At 47.7% G+C, this 23,265-nt stretch overlaps 1 protein-coding gene across 3 annotated transcripts in view; it reads right to left on the bottom strand.

Moving 5' to 3' along the window:
- The window catches only part of KMT2D (lysine methyltransferase 2D), a 2,224,302-nt gene that overhangs the window by 164,508 nt on the left and 2,036,529 nt on the right, over positions 1–23,265 (bottom strand). For all 3 annotated transcript variants that reach the window (XM_069653836.1, XM_069653837.1, XM_069653838.1), the window contains one exon: positions 6,280–6,410. In XM_069653836.1, coding sequence (XP_069509937.1) covers positions 6,280–6,410 — 131 coding nt within the window. The remainder of the gene's footprint in view (positions 1–6,279; positions 6,411–23,265) is intronic.

Here is a 23,265-nt window from a genome sequence, read left to right as displayed (position 1 = left end):
GCCTGGAGACACTCTCTACCTGGAGAAGCGTCTGACCCTCAGAGTTGGAGGTGGATGAGCGGAGGGCTCGAGAAGATGCTTAGGAAGAGAAAGTTGGATGTAATGTGGTCCCTGACCCCAGAAATCCTTGTGGACAATGTAGAGGGTCTTGAACTTGATCCTTGCAGCCACCGGGAGCCAGTGGAGAGATTTCAGGGCTGAAGAGATCCGATCCCTGGGCTTGAGGCCCAGGACCAGTCCGACTGTCCTGTTCTGGATTAGTTGCAAAGGGCGAAGAGTAGAGGCAGGCAGATTTAGAAAAAGGCTGTTGCAATAGTCCAGCCTAGAGAGAAACAGCGCTCTGGAGACAGTGAGCTTCTGGGGGAAAGTGAGAAAAAGGAAGAATACCTCAGAGAAGGTGCAGCTGGCAGTGTTACTTCTTAGAGATGCCAGTTCTGAGGAGAGAAGGAGAGGGTGGAGTCAAATATGATACTAAGGTACTTTGCCTCACAGGAAGGTGCAGAGGGAGGATCCCAGGGTGGGCAGCTAGAGTGCAAGAGGGAAAGCGGGAGCATGGATCACAATGAGAAGGATCTCAGCCTTACTGGCATTAAGGCAGAGATTGGTGGAGGCACACCATTCCTGAATCGTGGATAGACTATCAGGAATGAGCGAGAGGTCAGAGGAGGCTGAGGGGGGTCTGAAGGAAAGCAGAGTAACTCAAACACTGAATGTTAGAACAAAAGGTAGAGATTAGGTGGGCCAGAGGAGCCAATGCGAGAGGTGAGAACCCTGTGGACCACCACATGTAGAGAGAAAGGTGGGAGAGAGATAGGACCCAAGTTGGACCTGGGAGGGTCGATCGGAGAGAAAGGTCAACCATGCTAGGTCCTGACCCATGGTGCCCAGGTTGTCATGGAGATGATTGATCAGGATGGCGTGGTTGGCCGTATCGAAAGCAGAGGCTAGATCAAGGAGAATGAGGACAGAATGCAGGGAGAGAATGCAGAAGTTATGCTGTAGTTCCGTATAAATTCTCTGAAACTGGAAGCTTCTGACAAGTCGTCCACTGGAGCAGAAACCGAAGAGGAAGATGTAGAAAAGACAGGTCTAGCGACTGGACAGACTGCTGTGTAACCAGAGTCTGCTGTAACCTGAGCCTGCATGCAACCAGAGTCTGCTGTAACCCTTCCTTCCAATCGACCTTGGGGTCCCAAACGCCGCGACTCCTACCCAGGGGCTGGTGAGATGCACTAGTCTCAAGAAGGCCTGCATTGTGAGCCATCCCACAATGTGCTGTGACCTTGCTGGGCTGCAATACCCCAATACCATGGGACCTTGCACCATTGTGCGGTACATGGTCATCCGAAATCCGAATCCATCTGAAACTTTGGTGGCCTCCTCCTGGATCTCCAGAGACACCATTTGAGTCCTGGAAGTTCCCTCACCAGAGTGCTGCACCAGATTAGCATAGAACATCCGAGAGGTGATATTCAGTCTTCTCCGGACTCCTGAAAAGGGCTCTAAAACAACAGAACTGCACCCAGCAACAAAGAAACTCTTGCGCTTGGAGCCTTCCCTGTTGATCCCTAGTGCAAAATCCTTTCCAGTGTCCTGTCTTCATGACAAGAAATTCATCAACCAGGTTTATGGCTGCAGATCCTGAAGTCATCCTGCTGCAAGCTCTTCTTCTATGTGAAGTACTGTGTTGGCTGGGGTAGTACTTACCTTAAGCCTTGTGTGATTCCCGTGTAGCTTTTGGGGTGATTGCGAGTCCTCTCATCCAGTTCACCCAGGCCCACTGCTGGAATCCCTCTAGGGACTCTTCTGTGAAGTCTATTAACCCGAACTGTCCCTAAAGTGAACTACCATTCTTAAAAGTATATATAGGTTTGTTTTACTAGCCTGTGAATATGGTCCTCCTCTTCCCAAATGTAATACTGCTGGCTTCACCCAACTATTTCAGAAAACAAGTTTATATGTTTACCAACTGGGTCTTGCTTCCCTGATCTGCTGTATAGCCTATCAAGAATAAGTCTGTCTTGGGTTTTACCTACCTTGAATAGCTGTGTGCAATTTTTAATAAGTGTATTTTGGGTTTTACTAACCTTTGTCTGCATTGTGCCATCCTAAAATAAGTTAGTTACTGCTTACCTTACTCTGTGTTCCACTGATCTGAAAAGCAAGTGTAATAGTTTATTACAACATTAGGTCTGACTCGACTAGTATAAATGAAGATTATCCTAAATGTAGTTATAGGTTCATACTGTTCTATTAATATTTGCTCTACCATAACGGTGCACCATTAATGGATCTCGTGCGTGCCTACAGACTCGCGACTGTAGCTGTTCACCTTCCGACCTAGAGTCTTCCACCCAGGCAGACCGACACAGCGTTACTCAACTCTTACTGGACGCTACATCCAGCCTCAGGTCACCTTTAGGAACGGACACACATATGACTTCAAACTCCTCTCAGTGTACAGTGACACTGCCTCCACCCGAGCCACTGCGCTCCCAAGACCCGACCTCTACAGATACCGCCACCCCGAAATCATCTTGCCCTGATGAAGGCCATTCCACAAGAGCTCACTTAGCTGACCTCCTGGCCGAAACACTGTTGTGTTGACTTTTTGTATTTTTTGTGTTGTCTTTGTTCAACCCCACATTGTTCTGATGAATTGTCCACCGATAAATGTGCTATCACATCACTAAGTCCGCTGGTCTCCTTTCCAAGGATACCCTAGTGGACATGGAAGCACAGATTGATACCACAAATATTTAGCATTTGTACCCTACAAACTGGTTACTCAACCTTGAAAACGTGCACTGGCTGGTGTATCTTTTGACCCAGATCTACGTGCATTGAAAACACCCGCTGCAATCTAATTAAAACGCTATTGCAGCCCACATAAATGTTTTGTCAAATATTTGCCACAACTATTGATACTAGTTCAATTCCACCACTCATAGGTGGTTTTTATTTAGGAGTGGGTCCATCTGGTCTTCAGCAGTAAGACTCCCATGTCCTTACTCAACTTTGTTCTATTCACATTCAGAAAAGTATACTTGCAACACTGAGTTGTGCCTCCCCTGAATCTGCTTAGAGCATTTCCAAAAAAGTCACATGATCCATTAGGTAAGGATAAATAGTACAGGGCGCCTGGCTCTGTCCTGATATGCCCAGGAGGGTAAATATAATATAAGGAAAATAATCAGGATGGGAGACCCACACAGTAAGGATTAATGATTTTAATCTCAAAATACTAAAGATAATACAAACAAAAACAATTCACTGATTTGAAGTTGACAGAAAAAACAACAGACAGATTTTGACTTAGCAATTAGCGGTACTGATGTGTACCTCCCTCTTTGGTGTGGAGGGTATTAGCCTAATACAAGGTGCAAAATCTCTTGGGAACAGTTTTGACATTTGGTTAACACACATGAGTGAATGCTACCCAGAGCCAGTGTTGGTCTGAGGGTATTGTCATAAAAACACAACAAGTGTGAACGGGGAGATGTGTGATGGATCGACACTGTAGTGTTTCGGCCATGTGGTACGTGGACTAGACGCAAGTTGCTGTCTAAGGCCTTCTTCAGGATGGAGGTGAAGAATAAACACTGTCCGTGAGAGATCTGTAGGATTGAATGTGAGCAAAAGATTTGGGCGGTGTGGGAATCTCCATAGTAATTTAGCGGTTTAAGGGTACTTATTAGTGACTTGTTGGGGTCAATGGATGCACTGAACAGTGCACCATTTTGTCAGAGGGTTACCGTCATGCAAGACACTATGGCAGTAGAGCTTCTGATGGTCTCTGATTGCTGGTGTGCTGGAAGACCAGTGGGCGCAGTGTGTCAAGTACACTGCAGAGGAAACAAATCCATGTTGTCTCTGTGTTGCCAGGTAGGTCCAAGAGGACGAGGTACCAAATGAATGGTGCGTGCCAAAGGGCAAAGCTAAAAGAGAGGGGACAAAATTCTTAGTATAGTCCTGTCTGGTAGAGAGGCCGGCGGGTGGCATCTATTGTGGCCGACCAAGAGTGGTGGAATGGCTGGGCCTGGAATGTGGCTGATGATGTATAGGTAGCAGGAAAAATGGGTACAAGGGCTTGAGTGGTGCCCTGCCCAGGTGAGCGCCATGAGGCTTGTCTAAACTAGACCGGCTGTGGTGGAGGTGGGAGATTCTGACGGATGGCATACTTTTAGTGTGGTCTGGTATTGTGCAGATGCGAGTATAATCAGAGACATTTTCACAACACATGAGTCCTGCAGAGGGTGGTGCCGGAAGCACGAGCGCTTGTCTGGACTCATTCTGTGTCAAAATGTGTGAATCCAGCGATGACAATCACTCGATTCGTTTTGGAAAAAAGGGTCAACGGCCCTATATTTCCAAAGGGAACAGAGGAAGGACGTGTCTATCAAAATGGTGATGGCTAGGCACCGAGGTAAAAACGTACTGGTATTGCTTGCCGGAGAGTCTCGCTGCCCGATCGGGATGTTCGGCTGGTGCGAATGAAAGTGAAACCACAGAGTAAATAAGAGCGGTGTCGGTAACACCCCTCAATCCGGATGGCCAATGGTGGTGTAGCACATGGGCCAATCCGGTGTGGATAACGTCAGGGTCACGAAAAAGGAAAATGAAAGCGTGGCGTGGTGTCTGACGTCGCTTGAGTCATGGGACTTGTACTCTTGTAAAAGTGCGTGCCGTTACTACAGCAACTTACGTCTAGTCCATGTATCACATGGCCGAAACACTTCAATGTCGATCCATGAAACAACTTCATCACACATCCTTAATCCTTACTGTTTGGGTCTCCCATCCTGATTATTTTCCGTATATTACATGATCCATTAGGTACCTTGAAATACTGCTGTCTTTCTAAAAAGTGTTATAAGGTTTTACTGTCCCAGATTTGTTTATTGCATTATAACATAGTTGGTGTGTGTTTATACTTGCCACCGAGTAGCTGAAGACCCCTCCAGAAAGTATAGGAGTTAATTTACTAATTCTGAAACTGAGTTCTAAATAGCAAGGTTACAAGGAATACTTGTAACAGAGTTGGATTTTTATACGATTTCATAACCGAGTGTCACTGTATGACTGGCACGGTCTACTACCCTTGAAATACTGACTGTATTCAAAAAGTATATATAACCTGGTTGTACTACCCAAGAATAGCAGATTGCATTCTGAATGTGTAATAGGTTTGACCTAACTTTGAACTGCTGACTGCTATTCTTAGTAAGGTGATACACTTTGGGTTGTATTCCTTAATTATTGAGTTGGATTTTACAATTGTGTTTACATATAAAGTGATAGTTCTTATTTACCCAAGATTCATCTTGACCTACTTGTATTTAAATAAACCATTCATTTTTACAATACATAGTGTTTGTGATTCTTTGGACCATATGTATGCTAAAATGTCTGTGTACCAGCTACAACCCTCTCTCCCTCCTAAAATAAGCCTGGCTGCTCCATCTACGCTGCCAAATACTGAGTTGGTACAGCATTATACTAAGAGTGGAGTTTTGTACTGTCTCGGTTGTATGGTTTTAGTAAGCCCTTTGTTGGACTTCAGAAAAACTGTCTTAACACTCATCAAAATCCAGCTGCATGGCAAATGGAATTTTGATCGTCATTTTAATGATATTCGTGGGTCCAGACATTTTCTCAACTGGTTTGTGGTGTTCCAGATTATCCAGACAGTCTGAAGTATTAGGAACTGAATGCACCAGTGCAATTGGACAACCTTACTGTTATACCCAAATAAGGATTACACTCATAAGGTTCAATTAACAGTGAGAATAGCTTGAAAATGTGTACAACCAGCCCTTTCTTCTTTATCGCGAGTAATAACAAGCTTTATTCACCAAAACTACCTGGAAAGCTTAAACACTAACACCATGTTATTTTAACGAACTGAGTACATTTAAAATCATTGGGGAACAACAGGAGAGGGCATTTAGCTATACCAACAGAGTTGACAGGGAACACTAAGGTGCTTTGAGAGTGCCTTGTGGCAGAAGGGCCACCCATAAACCATGTGTCTAATTATGCCAAGCAACTGTAGCATACTATGTAGCATCACAAAAAGGTTAAACATCCTGACCCACAACTGAAAAAGTCAGCAAGAATAAAAGGAAACAAAAAGCAGTATTGATTGTTAGAGTGAGCAATCTGTCAAATATATGCAACTCATTTAAACCAAGTCAGCCATGTGATACTCCACTTTCCCATTACTGGGTTCATTTTGCCCAGAACCCACCCCTATCGACCATATTGCATTTCGCTCACCGTTTATAGTGAGTGAGGATTTTGGGTTCAGATCTTGCGCAGCCAGTAGGATTAATCATGAGCGGTAGCTCCATCAATGGATGCCGTCCATATCGAAACAAGTAATCCTGGCAGTTCTCAACCCCAGGCAACTAGGAGAAAAAACATGAATCTCACATTGTGCAACCACAGAAATTACACAAACATCATGCTCACTTTAAGTCATCAACAAAAGCATTATGCTGTTTGCTCAGTAAACGCACCAAACCCCCTGGCTTGCTCAGCAACCACACAACTATGCCCTTTCACTTCAGTCAGAATGTGCAAAAACAAGCTCCCTGTGATCAATCAAAAATCTCAACTAACAAGCTACTTTTAGAACAATACTTCTGTGGCTTGAAATTGGTTACAGAACTTGTTCAAGACTATGCGATTATGGTGCAAGTTTAGACATTCTTCCAAAATAGTGTGACAACCAAGTGGGGTGTCTAATCAATTCCTCCTATGACGGACTATGAATCCACATGCATTGGTACATTTGTTGACTTTATCACACACAAAAGCCATTTTCCATAGGAAGAATTTTTATTCAAGATATTTTAAAAACTATCCGGAAGCATTTAAGAATTCTATCACAATACACATGACAGATCATGAAGAGGAAGGCCATTAAATTTCACCTGAATCATGAGTCTGTAGAAACTGCAGGAACGGCTCAGTAATGATCTGTACCTCCCAATTAGGACAGCGTTACTGGAGAAGAGGAATCCAGCAGGTGTTTTACGGGGATGGGGGTAAGGGGTATTGCTTGTCTTTGCAGCCAATAACAGCCTCTGCCAAAAGCAACCTGTACCATGGACATTTCTTTGCTGCGCCAGTGGATTGGGACAATGGCTAGGAATGTATGCTCATGCCACTCAATATTTAGGTATGCACTATTTGGTAGTCTCTGCAGGTTCTGTATGTGGGTTTTAGGGAGGCTTGTGCACACAATAACTAATATAAGGCATTAGTGATCTTGAAAGTGTTATTCACCAGACTTTAGTAGCACCTTCCTTCTGACAACATACAGGTGACAACCACTTGGAGGGGCTCATGAAAAAAACAAAGTTGGTTGTATGACCAGGTTCTTGGCCTGTTCCACTTGTGCAACACCTGCCGTATATGGCCATGGGGTTTACTTATTGCATTAGACATTAACAAAATCTTCCTTTTTGAACCACAGCTCCCATTCACTAAAACAATTCAGGCATTCAGAGATGCAGCTTTGATTATTTGATTTGTTTCTCATTCTGAGATGGATATAGATGTCTGTCTACATCTGGATCTGTAGATGGTGTTCCTCCACAGGCTGTGCTAGATGGCATATGCTGAACAGCAGTGTGTATACAGAGGACCCTTGTGGATGCTTCTGGGAAGACCAGATGCACTAGGGTGCGAGTTCATTCTGAGTTGTATGCTTGCCAGAAAGAAGTAATCAACCCATCCTATACCAGAAGCAGCTAAATCATGCAAATTCAGACACCCTTGCAAAAGCAAAGGTTCAAGTGTTAGTTCTGCCCAACAAGATTTAGCAGTCCAAGTGCAGAGAAAAAGCACATATTTTGGGAATATAAGATTTTTAATTACTGATCTGAGATTTTAAATAAATTGAGTTCTAATGCAGCACATGATACTAGAATCGCTGAGCATCTTGTTCATTGGTGGGGCGAGGGAGGATATTGGGAAGGGAATGATTGTTAATCTTCAAAGCTTTAGTTCTAGCTGAATAATATTGGCCTGACATTGGAAATCTACTCTTCCATACATTTTAGCTAAATGATGGGAACAGTTGGTAATTTGCTTTATTATTGACAAATGGCTGCTCCGTGGACAAGGATTTTTCTTTTTGCAGCTTTGGCATCTATTTCAGTGCTCCCGATTTTGGGAGGCCACCCTATGATGGTTAACAGGGAAGAGTTTAAGCAAACACAATCAAGGTGAGGTAGCAGAGCATCAAAGCTTAGTCTCAGGAAGGGTGAGAGTAGTTTAGGGCTACAATGAGTCAACAGAGTAATTCCAGTTAAACCGGTAAGTATATAAAAATTCAATTAGTTAGATTACACACTAAGCAGATAAAAAATAACAGACACCTGTTGTCAGCCACAACCCTTTTAAAACAAATCTATACAGTTGATGCAATGAGCAGTTGATGTAATGACAAGTGCCACACAGGTAAGCAGTTCAGATAAATGAAGATACGAAGAACTCTTAGAACCAATACAAAGCCGCTTTCCTAATTATTATAAAGTTCAACCCTCAAATGGTTGCGCAAAAGCCACCAGTTCGAAGGAGAAATTACTTACCGGTAATTTTCTTTCTATGGACTATTCTGCCACAAATTTCTCATCAGATAGAGATCCCTTCCAGCATCAGCTGCTTGAAAAACTTTTCGAAAGGGGGCAAACTGCATCTCGACTCAGTCGTCGATCTCTCTTGATTCGATGCAGCAGTCGTCAACTCCGAACGGGACGTTGGACGTGTTACAAATACTGCATCCCTACGCCCCGTACCTCAGTTCCCCACCTTTCATCCTCCAAGAGCACAATCGCTGTGGAGGAAGAAGCCAAAAGGTAAGGCTGAAATAGCCACAAATCATAGAAAAAAGTTAAACCTAATAATGTGTTTTTTTTTGCGAGGAATGAAACCGTAAGATTGCAGAAGACAAATTCTACGACAGCCATTTGAAAGAGCTTGCCTCCTTCACCCAATAAAAAAGTCAGTAATCACTAGACACTTTCATAGCAGGGTTGGGTGGGAGGGTGATGAGGAATCTGCAGGAAAAGAATCCACAGAAAGAACATTACCGGTAAGTAATTTCGCCTTCAACGGATTGCTTTTCTCACGCAGATTCCTCATCAGATAGACTCCCAAAGCAGTATGTGTGAAGGAGGTGGAATGAAAGTCCTTATACTAGGAACATTTGTAAAACCGCCTTCCCAAAGTGTGTGTCTGCTCCATGGGCTACATACAGGCAGTAGTGCTTGGTGAAGGCATGCAGTGAGGACCAAGTTGCTGCTTGGCAGATGCGTCTCACTGGTACTCCCATTTGTAGAACTGAAGTGGCCGTCACCCTCCTAGCGGAGTGGGCTCTGATGCTCAGATTCCGTCCCTGCATTGAGATAACATTCAGAAATGCAGAGTGTGATCCACCTAGAGATGGATTGCTTGGAGACAGCCAAAGCCTTTCTTGACAACAAAATCTAAATTCCACCTTACTTGCAACATAAAAGCCCTATTCGGGTCGAGCCGCTCCTCCTCCTTGGAGGGAAGAGGAGGAGGGTAGAAAACCGATAGGTTGATCGCCTGGGACAGAAGGAGCTCCAAAACAACCTTGGGTAAAAAAACCCTACTTGTACTTTAAGAGAAACCTTTATCCTTAAAAAACAGATATGGTTGCTTGCAAGACAGGGCCTACAGCTCACTGACCCGTCTGGCGGACGTAATGACCAACAAAAAAGCAGTTTTCAGAGTAAGCAAACGAATGGAGCAAGAATGCAAAGGCTCGAAAGGAGCTGCCATGAGTAAAGTGTGAACCAAGTTAAGGTTCAAATCTAGGGCAGAAACTTGTTCACAAGGCCCCTCAGGAACTGGGCCATAACCGAGATTGTAAAGAAAGACCCGGAGGCCTTTTGAAAACAGACAAAGCCGCCAAGTATGCTTGGACTGTTGCAACCTCAAGGTCTGACAAGGCCAGTGACAGACAGCACCCCATCGCTGCAGTGGTGGGGCAAGAGATAGGGTCAATCTAACGTTCCCAGTACCAGGCAGCAAATCTTCTCCACCTGCACGTGTACAGCTATCTTGTTGAGGGTCTGCATGCCACCAGCAGCACCTCAAGTACCACCTCTGAGAGGTCCCAGTCATATCTCATCCTCTTAAGAGCCACACATGTAGATTGAGGGACTGCGGGTTCAGGTGTAGTACCCGACCTTCTGAGATAGGAGATACAGCCGTCGATGCAAATGGAGCAGTGGGCAAATGGCCAAGTCCAGGAGGTCAGAGTACCACGTTCTCCCAGTCAAAGGCAATCAAATCAGGGTCGCTTGAAACATCCTAAGAACCAAAGGAATGACAGGAATTGGGAGGTGTGAGAAACCTGAGTGTATCCTCACTCCTACTCCCACCTGGATCCTCCTCTCAGGTGGCCAGGAAAAGACCATCGCTTTTGGATCCCGACTCTGGGGGGGTGAAGAAGCGAGGGAGGAGCATCTGGGTGCAGGGTCCTTTGGGATTGAGAGTGGGGTACCCACAGGCGAGACATGGTATCCCCCTTTTCCAACTGAAGATCTACCTAATACTCCCCACCAGCCTTTATAGGCTATTGTACATCTCCCCTCACTTTCCCACATTTTACTTATGACAATACTGGGACGAAGAAGAGGCAACTAGGAGTAATGAACACCAGCTCCTTTCACCACTCTAGTACTGGGAAGAGGAAGAGGCCTGCAAAGTACTATGAAGGTCAGGCATGTCCCTTCAACTATGGCCAGGCAAGTTCAATTGGGAGCTGTTACCTGCAACTGTTAAGTGGTTGCAGGTGTACAAAAGGGGACCAAAGGAGCAACAAGGCAGAGACCGGGAAGCCTATGTGAGGGCTGAGCAGGGACGGTTACTTTCAGCTGCAGGTATGAACAATCTGAAGCAGAGGAGGCATAGCAGCCGTGTGGGCCGTGGCAGACCGAGTAAACTGTCGGGAGCAGAGCAGGCTGGGAAGGAGGATTCTTGCACATGTATCCTTTCCCCATGAATGGCCAAGTCCGTGTGGCAGAGGTCGCGCAGTGGAACACTGAAGTGTGAAAAGGGGCCATCTGAAGCCCCAGTGGGAAGCCAGAAGCAGCAGCAGTTTGACTGATATAAAGCGTGCAACACCTATATGGCAAAGCCAAAAGGCTGACCAGGGGAAGCCAAGAGAGTGTAAAGCTGCACATACGGTTGGGGGGGGGGGGGGGGTTGAAGAGCCTAGGGTTCATGGTTGCACAACCTGTGACGGGTGGACCGTGTGGTCTGACAAGTGCGCCTAGACCAGGGTACCCTAAAATGTGACAAATAAAGACAGTGTGAAATATATCAAGAAAGGATACAATCCAGAGAAAAGGTCCAGCTCACCTGGAGCTGTGAACGTTTGAAAATCAGAGACAAGTATAGCATACATTACTTACCGTAATCATATTTTTGATGCTTGTATCTGCTTAGATTCACACACTTTACATAGGCCATCTAGTGGTACGTGCAGAATATTGCATGGCTTGTTTACGAAAGACGAAAAGGGATGCCGACTGTGTGTGTTTGTAATACTATCCCTAGTGTGACATCCCTCGTACCCATGGTACTTCACGCGTCGAGGCCCCTCAGATTGTTTTGTTTCCAACATGACGGTGTATGAGTAATTTGAAGCAGGAGTTCGAAAGATAAAGATTTGTGCTGTCTATATACTTTCAACTCCAGTAGGGGAGGACCGGTGGGCACAAATGAATTATATGATATGGCATTTATAACGCGCCTATACACAAGTGTTTCAAGGCGCGAGGAATCAAGCAGTCAAGGAATCTAAGCAGATACAAGCATCCGAAGGTTTAAGATACTTACTTGTAACTCTTGTTCTCCAGCATGTGTCTCACATGGATTCACATGCTCATATTCCCCGTCAGACTGGGAATCCTCGGTAAAAGAAAAAACAGTTTCACTTTCAAACTGTATTTCTACTCTAACCAATCACTGCCCTCTGGGTCATACTGCCCCATCCAATGACAGCCCTCTCCATAAGCTCCAACCCTGGTGGCCATCTTCAGATTTGGGAAGCATGTAAAGTGGCAGTATGAACCAAGAAGAGCCATAGATGGGAAGGAGGGAGGTTTTGCATGCAAATCCATGCCGACCCATTCAGTAGGACAAGAGTTACAGGTAAGTAACTCGTTCCTTCTCCAGCATGGCGTCTGGCCTGGATTCACATGCTCATGAATAACGATTATACAGCGGCACATATACACAACTACAGGAGGTGGCAACGCTCAACAGAATCATTCAACACTTACCACTTGAACACTTACCTCAAGCGAAGAGGTTGCACGGCCGACACGAAACTCCTCCCTGGAATCCTGTTGACACAGTACAACCTTGCGAAGGTGTGCATAGACTTCCACGCAGCAGCCCTGAAGATGTCCAGAAGGTGCACACCAGAGAGAAACACGGTCGTTGCTGTGATGGCTCTGGTGGAGTGGGTTCTCGGCTGGCCCGGAAGAGGCCCGTTCGCAAGCCGATGACAGTGCATGATGCAGTCTGGAGATGAAGCCTTCGACAAGGCCTTCCCGGGATTCACAGGTCCAAAATTGCCAAACAACTGAGAAGTCGTCCGAAAACCCTTTGTGTGTGCCACGTAAAACTTCCAAGGCACGAGCAACATCCAGAGAATGCAACACCCTCTCCACTAGGCATGACTGATTCAGGAAGAAGACAGACAACAGCAAAGGCTCGTTGAGGTGGAACTAAGACTGCACTTTTGGCATAAAGGTGGGTTATGTACACAGTACCATGTAGTGTGGAAGGATAAGTACGGCTGTTTGCAGGACAGGGCCTGGATCTCTCAAACATGCCTGGCCGAAGGTGATCGCGGTCTTCCACGAAAGTAACTTCAGGGGAACCTAATGCACTGGTTCAAAGGGTGCCCCCATGAGTTTAGGCAATATCACATTGAGTTCCCAAGCTGGAGCCTGAACATTAACCAGAGGAAAAGTTCTGACGAGGCCCCTAATATACCCCTTGACGAGCCTGTGAGACAACAGGGAAGGCCTACCCGGTGTGCCTTGGTGTAACAGGATATGGTGGCCAAGTGCACCTTGATAGAGGCAAGAGCCAGTCCAGTCTTGGCCAAGGAAAGCAGGTATGGCAAGAGCGAAGAGGACATGACAAGCAGGGGAGTGATCTGCTGCGCCCGGCACCATATGGAGAATCGGTTCCATTTATGGCTGTAGCCTTTAATGTGGAAGAGGCTCTGGCATTGGCTAGGATGTCCTTACATTCCGCTGGCAAAGAATAATGTCCAAATTCTAGGGCTGCAGGAGCCAGGCTCCGAGGTATGCGATGCTGGTTTGTGATGTAGAATCGCTCCCCCTTCTCTGGCAAGAAGATCAGGAAGTAGCGGCAGCGTGATGAGTGGTGCCTTCGACAGGCCGAGCAGGTCCAGATACCATATCTGTCTTGGCCAAGCCGGAGCGACAAGTATCAATCTTCAGTGACAGTGTGTTGATCACTTAGTGGGAACGGAGGAAAGGCATAAAGGAAAAACCTCGCCCACAGGAACGAGAAAGCATCCCCATGCTTTTTGGTTGCAGGAACCTGCTGGCGAACCTCTGACACTTTCAGTACCTCGCTATCATGAAGAGGTCCATCTGGGGTTGAACCCATTCGCAGAATAGAATATCTACTTGGTCCTGGTGAAGCTCCCACTCGTGGCAAAAAAGTAGCTCCCTGCTGAGCAAGTCTGCAATGGTGTTCTTGGCGCCCACCAGGTGGATGGGGAAGTAGGAGTCCTCCAGATCCAGCAACGGCAGGAAGTCGCCTTGTTCCAGCTGGCCGAGCATGTGCTGCAACGTGACCATCCAGAACTTCTGGGTCTTCAAATAGTTGAGGCATCTTAGATCCAGGAGCGGCCCCCGCCCTCCCGTCTTCTTTCGGACCGATTTGCAGAAGCTCTTGGTCCTGTCCAGATAGAATATCAGGGCGCGCCTGACATCCAGACAATGCAAAACCCTCAGAGCATTGTCCGTGGGCTCCGCGAAGGTAGGTAACACTAACTCTTCATTTAGATGGAACAAAGAGACCACTTTAGGCAAGAATGCGGGGTGCGTTCCAAGGACCACCTAGTCTGTGAAAGGTAGTGCAAGGTTCTGAAGCGACTAGTACCTGAATTTCGCTGACCCTGCGTGCATACATAAGACCCACCAGGAGGGCTGTCTTGATGGTGACCAGCCCTATGTCCGCGGATGCCATTGGTCGGAAAGGTTTGTGCACCAAGATGCCCAACAGTGCATTAAGGTCCCATACAGGGTGTGGCTTCTTGATAGGCAGGTAGAGATTGGTGTGGCCCGTCTTTTCACAACCAGGTTGGAGGATGAAAATACCTCCTCCTCCGAGTTCCGGTAAGCTCTGATGGCTGCCAAATAGGTGCAGCATGTGCCGATTTGCACTCCTGAGTGTGTAAGGTGTGCAGAGAAGGATAATACGTTGTCCAAAGAGGATCGACCTCCTTGGACTCCACCCAGTGGCAAAACCTAGTCCACTTGCTTTTGTACTGGCTCCTGGTAGCATCACTCCTAGCACCCTGTATGATGTCCAGGTTGGCCTGGGAAAGACACAGAGCTTTAATGTGACCTGTTCAGGAACCGCGCTGCAAGCGCCAACTTCTGTGGGGCGGGGTGGATGACCCCTCCCCCTGCTTTTATAGTAGATTAACTGGGCCCAGTGGGAGGTGAATCCGAGGTTGGTCCGACAAGCTGAGCAGCTCTGAGAACTATGGCCTCGCTGGCCACCCAGGAGCTACCAGAAGGATGTTGACGTGCCAGGACTTATCTTGCACATCAGCCTGTGTACCAGGGGAGCGGGAGGGAATGTATATCTGTAACGCATCTCACAGAGAGCCGGGAACCTGGCCATGCCAGGATGCGAACTGAGGGCCCTTACGGTTGTACCATGTGGCAAAGAGGTCCACCTGTCGATGACCCCATCTGTTGAAGATCCCCTGGAGGACCTGATTTTTCAATTGCCATTCGTAATTGTTAGGCAGAAACCTGTGCAGTTCCCTCTGGGACCACTGCAAAAGATTTAGGACTACAGGTGTTTGGCAGTAAACCCACTTGGTAGCAGTCTGTACCACACAGTTTCACTTGGTAGCTGTGGCTGAGCAGTCAGACTTCCCTCAAGAAGAGTTAGGCAGTATACAGAGTATTCACAATAGGTCAAGAGAACACAATAGAACAAGTAAACACTGACCAGGGCTTGGTGTAAAAGAGAGAATTATTTATTTAAAAACACATCTAGAAAAACACAGGCACTAATAGTAAGCAATTCAAAAACACGGTCACTTAAAGATATACACTCCATTAAAAGAATATTAGACAAGTCTTAAGTAAAACCCCACTTATTTTCAGACAGCGGTGAGCGCTTAACGCAGATGGCACTCTAATAATTCGTTTTAAAAGGGAGAGACAAGCAGAGAATAAATTGAAACAGATCCCAACACTTTTTCACGAACACAACAAGGGAGGAAGGCAAAGGCAAAGTAACACTAGGAATTCAGAGTCAGTAGGCCAGATCCGCTTAAGAGGATCCAAACGAAATGTGTCCAATGTCACACGGTTGCAGTGCACAAAAGTCTTGTAATGGTTCAAAAAGGAGTTGGATCAAAGAGCGGGACCAGTTAGAGGGTCAAGGCGGGCAGCCCAGTCCAGAAGGTTAAGGGGTTATTATTACCTTGTAGCAATCTTTAGAAAGGGAGGCCTGGCAGACACGGTACCTTAAAGTGGTGAGAACACTCCAGCGGGGGCAGTTGTTCCTGGCAGCGGATGCAAGTCGGTGCTTCGTCCGGGGGAAGAGAGGATCTCGTCGGGGAGGAAGACAGGAGTCCGTTGCACTGCCAGGGAAGAAACCAGCCACTGAGTTTCTCAGGTACAAGGAGCGGTCCGTTGATTCGCGGTTCAGTGGCTATCCGGCCGCCGGGGTGCTTGGCACGGGCAGTTCGACCACAAACAGGTCTGGGGTGCGAAGAAAGAAGGAAAACTGGTTGGGCCCACCAGTCAGGGGAAGAAGCCTCGCCAGCCGGGAGATCCTCTGTCGTCGGGAAGTGGTGAGTTGGTCCTGCAGGGCTCCACCGGTGGTGTCGTCATGGTAGGTCGGCTCAGCTTCTCCCTCGTCGGATTCTCAGGTCCTGTGGCGACTTCTGAAGTTCCAGTCCCCAAAGCCCTGCTTTTATGCAGCATACCCCCATTCACTCAGCCTAGCTGTCAATCAAACATGCTAAGTGGTGAGGTAACTCAGTCCAGGGTGCCTTAACCCCCTCCCACGCCCCCTGTGGTACCCAGACAGAGTGGCACCACTTTTGGAGGCTTCTGTGGAGAAGCCCGCCAAAAAGTGGAACAAAGGGCTCGACTTGGGTTGGAGTCACAGAAGAGAACACAAATGCCATTTTAGAATCGAGTCTTGGCAAAAAAATACCAACCGGCAAATTAATATTAAATAAATAAACCGGCGGTATGTTCGAGGCTATGAGAATTGAATAATTAAAGTTGGTAGCCTCGAACAATGGGAAAATCCCATAGGGAAATATTTGCGGTCGAATATAAAAAGTAGTTTCCACTGCCCCAAGCCAAAACTCGATCAGGGGGGACGGAGACGTGCCCCCTCGACTAACAGACCCCGGGGCAATCGAATTGTCCCGACCAGTACGTCCACAATGAACAAGTTACTTCTTACCTTGTAACGTTCTTTCGACGGGATGTTCCTCCGACGTATTCCTCATCTTAGATATCTCCTTCCAGCTCTGCTGGCCTCGGAATTTTTTTTTCTAGAGGGCGCTGCGCGTCGACGCCCTCCGAGTCGATGTCCCTCGACAGCCGCCGTATCGACGTCATCCTGCCTATAAAGGCCGCGCGCAGCGTCCGTTGCTCAGTTCCGTTTTGTAGCCCACAATAATTCTTTCTGGACTAGACTAATCACCCTGAAGGAGCGTAAGCTGCAACAACAAGGGAAGTAGAACTGCGGGGATGGATGGGAGGGTCGATGAGGAATATGTCGGAGGAACATCCCGTCGAAAGAACGTTACAAGGTAAGAAGTAACTTGTTCTTCGAAGGGATTGTGTCCTCTGACGTATTCTTCATCTTAGATAGGCTCCCATAGCAGTATTCTATTATTGGAGGAGGGAGTACTGACTTCACGCTGTCTTCTATTGATGAATAGAATGCAGTACAGCCCTTCCAAACCTAGTCTCTTGACTGGAGGAGGAATCCAAGTTGTAAAATCGTGTAAAGGTATGGACAGACCATGTAGCGGCCGCGCAGATGTCTTTAACCGGCACACCTCTTTTGAGGACCGATGAAGCTGCAATACCTCTGGTCGAATGAGCCCTAAGGTTTTGAGGGGGCTCTTTCCCTGCCAGTTTATAACATTCCAGAATGGCTAGAATGATCCATCTGGAAATCGTCTGCTTAGTTATTGGTAACCCCAGCTTGTGACCTGTGTAACCTACAAACAGCTGGTCTGCCCGTCTTATCCTGGCTAGTCTACTGATGTAAAAACTTAAAGCCCTTCTAGGGTCTAGCCTGTGTAACCTCTCTTCCTCTTTCCCCGCATGAGGAGGAGGATAGAAAGATGGTAGGGTAATCTTCTGAGTGATATGGAATTCAGAAACCACCTTTGGGAGGAAATTAGGCTTCACTTGCAGGACAACTTTGTCTTTGTGAAAGATTGTGTGAGGGGGTTTACAAGAAAGAGCTTGTAATTCGCTCACCCTTCTAGCAGATGTAAGTGCTATTAATAAAACAGTTTTAAGGGTAAGGAATCTTAACGAACAAGAATGGAGTGGTTCGAAAGGTGTGCCCATCAGGAAAGTTAGGACTAACTTTAAATCCAATAGAGGAACTTGGAATTGTCTTGGGGGATAAACATTGGTTAACCCCTTTAGAAACTGTATTACCAAGGGTAACTTGAAATAGGATGGTTCTTCCGCAGTGCGCTTAAAGATGGATAGCGCTGCGAGATAGCCCTTAATGGTGCCAACTTGAAGGCCTGAATTCGCCAAATATAGTAGGAAGGACAAAACCATTGGTGTACCACATGAAAAAGGGTCGATGTTCTGTTCTCTACACCAGCTGCAAAATCTGTTCCAACGGCAGCGGTATAAAGACTTTGTTGCTGGCCTCCTTGCCAAAAGCAACACCTCCATATCATCATCAGGGAGGTCCCAATTCTTGTACCTCAGCCTTTCAGAAGCCAAGCGTGAAGGTTGAGGGTTTTGATGTCTGGATGGAGAACCTGAACTCCCTTCTGTGAGAGTAGGTTCTCTCTGAGTGGAAGTCGAATTGGAGGGCAGATGGACAAGTCTAGAAGGTCCGGGTACCACGTTCTCCTGGCCCAATCCGGGGCAATTAGGATCATGGTTCTCCGGAATCTTCTCAACCTCCTGATCATTTGAGGAATGACAGGGACCGGTGGGAACGCATACAGAAGCGGAAACTCCCAGTCCACTATGAACGCGTCTCCCAGAGCTCCTCTCGGGGGAAATTCCCTTGAGCAGAACAGATTGCATTTCCTGTTGAGGCTGTGACGAACAGATCCACCTGAGGGGTTCCCCAAAGGGCGAAGATCTCTTGAAGGACTTCCTGAGCTAGCTCCCACTCGTGGGAGTCTGTGCTCTGCCTGCTCAGAGCGTCCGCTGTCAAGTTCTTCTCTCCGGCTAGGTGAACTGCCGATAGAGAGATTCCTTCTTGGATTGCCCAAAACCAGAGCTGCATCGCCTCTCTGCACAGGGGTAGTGATCCTACGCCTCCTCTTTTGTTGAGGTAATGCATGGCCACCGTGTTGTCCGTCATTATCAGGACGTTTTTCCCTTGTACAGCTGGCAGGAACGCCTTCAGTGCAAGTCTGATGGCTCTCAGCTCTAACAGGTTGATATGTAGTCTGGACTCCGATGGAGACCAACGACCGCTGATGGTCAAGTCGTTGGCGTGGGCTCCCCACCCCGTGAGTGAGGCATCCGTGACTACTGTTATCTCCGGGCAGGGTTGCCAAAAATGTTCTCCTTTCAGAATGTTCTCCTGACAGGCCCACCACTGAAGGTCTCGAGCCACCCTGTCGGGAACCTGAAGAAGATCTGTCATTCTCCCTGAGAATTGTGACCACTGAGTCCTCAGTGCCCACTGGAGGGATCACATTCTCAGGCGAGCCTCTGGCACTAGGAAAATGCAGGATGTCATGAGGCCTAGCAACCTCAAAAAGTCGAAGGCTGGGAGACGTTGGGCATCTTGGAACTTGGTAACCATCTGTAGAATATCTTGAGCCCTCACCTCTGGTGGCGAGGCTTTTCCCAGGGAAGTGTCCAGGATCGCTCCTATGAATTGGAGTCTCTGCGATGGTATCATTTGTGACTTCTTTAAATTGAGGGAGAAGCCCAGTTTGTGAAGGGAGTGGCACACGTGATTTAGCTGGATCTGAGCTTGTTCCGAAGAAACAGCCCTGATCAACCAATCGTCCAGGTAGGGGTAGACGTGAATCCCTTCCCTCCTTAGACTTGCCGCCACTACCAACATTAACTTGGTGAAGACCCTCGGGGCGGAGGTCAGCCCAAATGGCAGCACTCGAAATTGATAGTGAGAGTTGCCAATTGCGAACCTCAGGTATTTCCTGTGTTTGAGATGGATAGGCACATGGAAATAAGCGTCCTGAAGGTCCAGAGATACCAACCAGTCCTGGAACTGAAGGGCCTGGAGGATCTGAGAAAGAGTGACCATCTTGAATTTGTCTTTCCTGAGGAATTTGTTCAATTCTCGCAAGTCCAAGATGGGTCTCAGTCCTCCGTCTTTCTTTGGAATGAGAAAGTAAGGGGAGTACCAGCCCTTGTTCCTCTCCGCTACAGGTACCGGTTCTATGGCACCTTTCTCTAGCAGGTCCAAAATTTCCTGCAAGAGGAGCGGATCTGGAGCTTTCTGAGAGCTGATCCCCGGTGGGTGACTCTGAGGTATGCGTAGGAAGGGCAGGCAGGCAGTAACCTTGGGCAACTGTTTCCAATGCCCAAGCATCTGACGTGATAGCCTGCCATACCGCCAGATGTTGAGTCAACCTGCCTCCTACAGGTGTCCTGTGAGGGAAGTCCTCAGAGTGGTTTTGGGGCGGCTGATGCAGATGCCGATGGTAAAGAGGCACCTGCTGTTGCTGCGGCTTTTGAATATCTACCCCGTCCACCTCGGGTAGTTCTTCTTTGTCCCCTTTGAGCCGGTCGTCCTCTACCTCTTCCGAATGCGGAGTAGAAGTGAAAGGACTTGCCCCTCGCAGAGGTTCCTGTGGGACGAAAAGGTGTCTGACGGATTGCAGTGCCTAGGGATTTTGCTGCTGCTTTTGAAGTTTGCAGTTTCTCTAAACTGTCATCCGCCTTTTTCCCGAACAAAGAAGAGCCATCGAATGGCATGTTCAAGAGCCTGGCTTGCACATCTGGGGCAAAACCAGACTTTCTCAACCAAGCGAATCTCCTGGTTGTTGTACTTGCCGCCATTGCTCTGCTGATACTGTCAGCCGAATCAATGCCCGTCTGGAGGGATTCGCACATAGCGTCTTTACCGTCCTGTATGATATTCAGGAACGCCTCCCTTTTCTTCTCCCTCCGGGATGCAGTCAGCCGCTGTAGAAGCACACTCCCAAAGTGTATGGCTGAATCTAGCAAGGGTGCAAGTAGCATTAACAGATTTTAACGCCATGCTACATGCCGAAAAAACTTTCTTTGCCATAGCATCATATTTTTTATCGTCCCTGTCCTGTGGGACGGTAGGATAAGCCGTCTTGACATCGGTAGAAGATGCTGCCTGTACCACCAGACTTTCTGGGGATGGGTGTTTTGACAAAAACTCCGGGTCTGTAGAGGATACCCTGTATTTTGTAGACAGTTTTTTATTTACTGCCGGGACGACATCTGGGGTTTCCCAGTTCGTCATAATCTTCCTCTGAAGAGCTTTATGAAAAGGCACCACAGGATCCTCCTGTGGGCCTTTGTCAAGAATATCCGTGAGGTCATCTTGTTGGAAAGATTGTGAAGGTGCAGACCACCCCATAAACTCTGTGATCCTGGCCATTAAGGCTCTATAGGGGGGTTTCAGCATGCTCCCCCGGGTCTGGCCTAGCAAACTCCACCTCAGGGGAAGTGTCTAACCCACTTGCCTCATGTAAGGAATCATGAAGATCCTTTAACCTGCGTTCTTCAGAGGAAAATTCCTCTCTAATTGGGGTGACTCAAATGTGTCTTCCTGTTCAGACAATTCACCCTCTTCCATAATTGAGGACATAGTTCTCAATTGTTCTGAACTCATAGGGTGTAAACCCCATTTCCAAGGCAGAGGGTGCCGAACTTGTCATAATCGGCCTCGAAAACGTCGATGTCGTCGACGCCGACGGCTTCGAGCGTGGCGTTGAAAACAAAGGCGGAGGCCTCGATGACCTTGACAGAATTGGGATTCTGCTCGACAATCTCGAAGCCATCGTCATCGAGGACCTGGGGATAGTCACTGGGTGTCTCGTAACCGTGACTTTTCTTGGCGTCGACGCCGGTGTCGAAGCTGGCGTCGAGTCGACAGACCCGTGTGACGAAGGTCCCTTCGACAACGGCGTCGAAGACACCGACCTCGGCGTCGACGGAACCTTCGAGGAAGGTTTGAAGGTCATAGTCCTACTCGAGGGTTCGAGACGCGCTCGAGAGGTTTCCTTCGCCGGGTACTGCGACTCTCGGCGTTTTTGACCTTCGGGTCTTTCGACCAGAACATCGCTCTCGGCAGTCTTCGAGGGGGTCGAGGCCGCTTTCTTGAAGACGCTCATCATATTTTTGCGGAATTCCTCCCATTCAGCCCGGGAACTATGTTTCGTGGGGCAAGGGATTCTCTTTGGCGAAACAGAGGAAGAGGAAGACGGAGAAGGGGATCTTCGACGTCTCCTCTTCGAGTGCTTCGATCTCGAGGAGTGATGGGACCCACAAACTCTGTGAGGGTCAGTCAGCGACATCTTTTTCCCACAATCTCGGCATTTTTTGAAGCCGGATCGAGGAGTTGTCGGTTCCGACGAAGAAGCCATCGAGTACGGATCGAATAACTCGAGGTAAATAGGTTTAACCTGACAAAACTGAGCAACGGTATTCCGAGGCACTGAGTAAGCGCGGAAAAACGGAACTGAGCAACGGACGCTGCGCGCGGCCTTTATAGGCAGGATGACGTCGATACGGCGGCTGTCGAGGGACATCGACTCGGAGGACGTCGACGCGCAGCGCCCTCTAGAGAAAAATTTTCCGAGGCCAGCAGAGCTGGAAGGAGATATCTAAGATGAGGAATACGTCGGAGGACACAATCCCTTCGAAATGATGGTTTGTACTGGTTTCTGTTAATAATTTGGGACTAGTAAAGCCAATGGTGACTTTACATACCCTGGGAGACAGTAGTCAGTCCCAGGGTTTGGAGTCTATGGTGGGGTGTCACTATGACACCCCTGTGTCACTGCACAGAGGGTGCTGTGTAACACACATAGTAAAAACACATGAGACCCTATGGAGTAAAGGACCCCATAGCCCATAAAACACATTAACAGTCAAAGGAACACCATAAATCATGTCCAAGAGTGGAAGAAAAAAAGAGTCTCACTCTTGGCAGGAGAAAAAAACAAACTGCAGAAATCCAGCAAAGCTGCTGGGGGACTCACTAGGTTAGGAAATTCAGCCTAAAGAGAGAATTCTCCCTAACAGTAATAGTCCGTGCCCAACCTGCTAAGTCTGTCCGCCTCCAGGTTCGATTCCCCGGGAGGTGGATTGCCATCAAGTGTATGTCATTCGCCGGCCCATTCCCACATTCTGACTGCCAGGGTGCATAGAGGATGTGACATGGTGCCACCCTGCTTGTTGATATAATACATGCTGGTGGAGCTGTCTGTCTGAATGAGGATCATTTTGCCACTGATGAGAGGCAGGAAGGCCTTGAGAGCCAACCAGATGGTCTTCAGCGCCAGCCAGTTGAACTGTGCCTCCTGTTCTTGAAGGGACCAAACTCTGTGTGCTGTGTTTGTCCAGGGTAGCTCCCGAGCCCTCTAGGGAAGAGTCTGTGGTGATGGTAACCTGTGGGGCTGGTTGACGGAATGGTCTGCCTATCCTCAATTTGCAGTCCGTGCTCCACCAAACCAGGTTGTGGTGGAGAATCAGAGGTATGCTGACAAGTTCTGCCTGGCAACCCCGCTCC

Source organism: Ambystoma mexicanum, chromosome 3q (genome assembly GCF_040938575.1).
Source record: "Ambystoma mexicanum isolate Mex_15411 chromosome 3q, UKY_AmexF1_1, whole genome shotgun sequence".
NCBI lineage: Eukaryota > Metazoa > Chordata > Amphibia > Caudata > Ambystomatidae > Ambystoma > Ambystoma mexicanum.
The sequence above is the reverse complement of the archived record's forward strand: the minus strand, read 5'-3'. Positions and strand labels throughout refer to the sequence as shown.